Source organism: Borostomias antarcticus, assembly GCF_949987555.1.
Source record: "Borostomias antarcticus genome assembly, contig: scaffold_301, whole genome shotgun sequence".
Classification (NCBI taxonomy): Eukaryota; Metazoa; Chordata; class Actinopteri; order Stomiiformes; family Stomiidae; genus Borostomias; species Borostomias antarcticus.
This window is the reverse complement of record NW_028176765.1, coordinates 75,001-77,278: the sequence shown is the minus strand read 5'-3', so window position 1 is coordinate 77,278 and position 2,278 is coordinate 75,001. Positions and strand designations below refer to the sequence as shown.

General features: G+C 50.3%; 1 protein-coding gene across 1 annotated transcript in view; it reads left to right on the top strand.

The window, feature by feature from the left end:
* The first annotated feature begins 345 nt into the window (after positions 1-345).
* Positions 346-2,278, top strand: part of kif13ba (kinesin family member 13Ba) — a 69,342-nt gene continuing 67,409 nt past the window's right edge. Inside the window, exon 1 of the mRNA XM_084462166.1 lies at positions 346-482. Coding sequence (XP_084318292.1) covers positions 413-482 — 70 coding nt within the window. The 5' untranslated portion in view covers positions 346-412. The remainder of the gene's footprint in view (positions 483-2,278) is intronic.

The following is a 2,278-nucleotide window of genomic DNA, read 5'->3' as shown; positions in this document are numbered from 1 at the left end:
GTTGGTGTGCATTCTCCTGCTCATTGTGTTGTACTTGGGGAGACAGAGAGACAATAGTCTGGGCACTGTCCTGTCAAGATGTGACTAACGTGGTCAGACAGTCCTCTTCAACAACGTGCTGGCTGTAAAGGTGTCTAACGTCAGCTAACACAGACGTGTGCTTGTACATCCACAGCTCCAACAACATCACTGGGACCTAGAAGAAGAGAGAAGTGCGTAAAGGTTTTCTGGAGTCCATTGAGATGATGGGGGATGCCGGGGCAGTGGATCATTATAGCTCGTAGCTGGCTGGTCAAGCTAGCACCCCATCAGAAGACCTCTGAATGATTCTCCGACTGGACACTTGGGATCACTCTACTCTACCGGATAACTGACTCATCCCGGGGACAGACGAGCTGTCACAGCGGGTACAATGGGGGAGTCCAGTCTCAACGACTCCAATGTGAAGGTGGCCGTCCGGGTTCGTCCTATGAACCGGCGAGGTGAGTGATTTCATCTCCCTGCTTCCCTGCTTGCATTGCTATTGATACGGCCGACAAACCGATGACATGACAGCTGACAACCAAGACTGATTGTGAAACCGCCACCGATCAATAACCTCTTAACGATTAAACGCGTTGACACCGCGTGCGCTCCCGAAGGATGCAGTCAGTAAATGACATCATTTCATCCCAGGATGGAAAAATAATCACCCTCACTCGTCCAGCATATGGGATTATATGACAACCAGTACACGAAGGGAGAGGACGCGGGGTTAACAGAATCACACTGGTGAACATGTGTAGTCACCCTTTCATGCCTGGACAGTAAATGTACAGTGACATGCCTCCCGTTAATGAAGCCGTGCGCACGCTTACATGATTCGGTCAGTCATATTACGGGCTAGAATCCCCCTCGGAGGGAGGGATGACATTTTAGCCGTGTGTGCCACTGCCAAGACGAGTTTAGCCTCGGGAGAGCATGTGTCTGGAAGTACGAGCGTTCAGCGGGGCGGAAAATGCAGTCTGCGATGTAGCGGAGGAGTCACGTGTCCCCCCGGTTCTGCGTAGAATCTGGTCACAAGTTCTTCATCTGAACCACCCAGATACTCAGAGCTCGGGGCTTTCATTTAGGCTACACTACTATAGCCTATATATATATATGCCCACATGAGTCTGTGACGGATCACTTCCGTACACCGCGTGCTGACCTGGAGCGTTAGGTTTATTAGGTTCAACAACGGGTCCCCCAGTGTTACAGCAAGGCTCCGGGGTTAATTTCTGAGAGGGAGAGAGAGGGAGGGAGAGAGGGGGAGAGAGAGAGAGAGAGAGGGAGGGGGGGAGAGAGAGAGAGAGAGAGAGACAAAGGCAGGAAGGTAGTCCGTCTGAATGGACTATTTGCTAATGTTGCATAACCTGCTGTTCCCATGACCGTGGCTAAAGAACCTTCGAAGAACAGAGAGGTTCCATCAGAGCAACAGGCAGTAGACACACACACACACACACTCACGCACGCTCGTACACCAACACCCGCATGACACACACACACACTCTGCTTTTCCACTTCCGCACTGATGCCAAGGTTTAGTGTGCTGCTGCTGTCAGTCATGTTTCAGGTTTAGTGTGCTGCTGCTGGTTTAGTGTGCTGCTGTCAGTCATGTTTCAGGTTTAGTGTGCTGCTGTCAGTCATGTTCCAGGTTTAGTGTGCTGCTGCTGTCAGTCATGTTCCAGGTTTAGTGTGCTGCTGCTGGTTTAGTGTGCTGCTGTCAGTCATGTTTCAGGTTTAGTGTGCTGCTGTCAGTCATGTTTCAGGTTTAGTGTGCTGCTGCTGGTTTAGTGTGCTGCTGTCAGTCATGTTTCAGGTTTAGTGTGCTGCTGTCAGTCATGTTTCAGGTTTAGTGTGCTGCTGTCAGTCATGTTTCAGGTTTAGTGTGCTGCTGCTGTCAGTCATGTTCCAGGTTTAGTGTGGTACTGCTGGTTTAGTGTGATGCTGCTGGTTTAGTGTGCTGCTGCTGGTTTAGTGTGCTGCTGCTGGTTTAGTGTGCTGCTGCTGGTTTAGTGTGCTGCTGTCAGTCATGTTTCAGGTTTAGTGTGCTGCTGTCAGTCATGTTTCAGGTTTAGTGTGCTGCTGTCAGTCATGTTTCAGGTTTAGTGTGGTACTGCTGGTTTAGTGTGCTGCTGTCAGTCATGTTTCAGGTTTAGTGTGGTACTGCTGGTTTAGTGTGCTGCTGTCAGTCATGTTTCAGGTTTAGTGTGCTGCTGCTGTCAGTCATGTTTCAGGTTTAGTGTGCTGCTGTCAG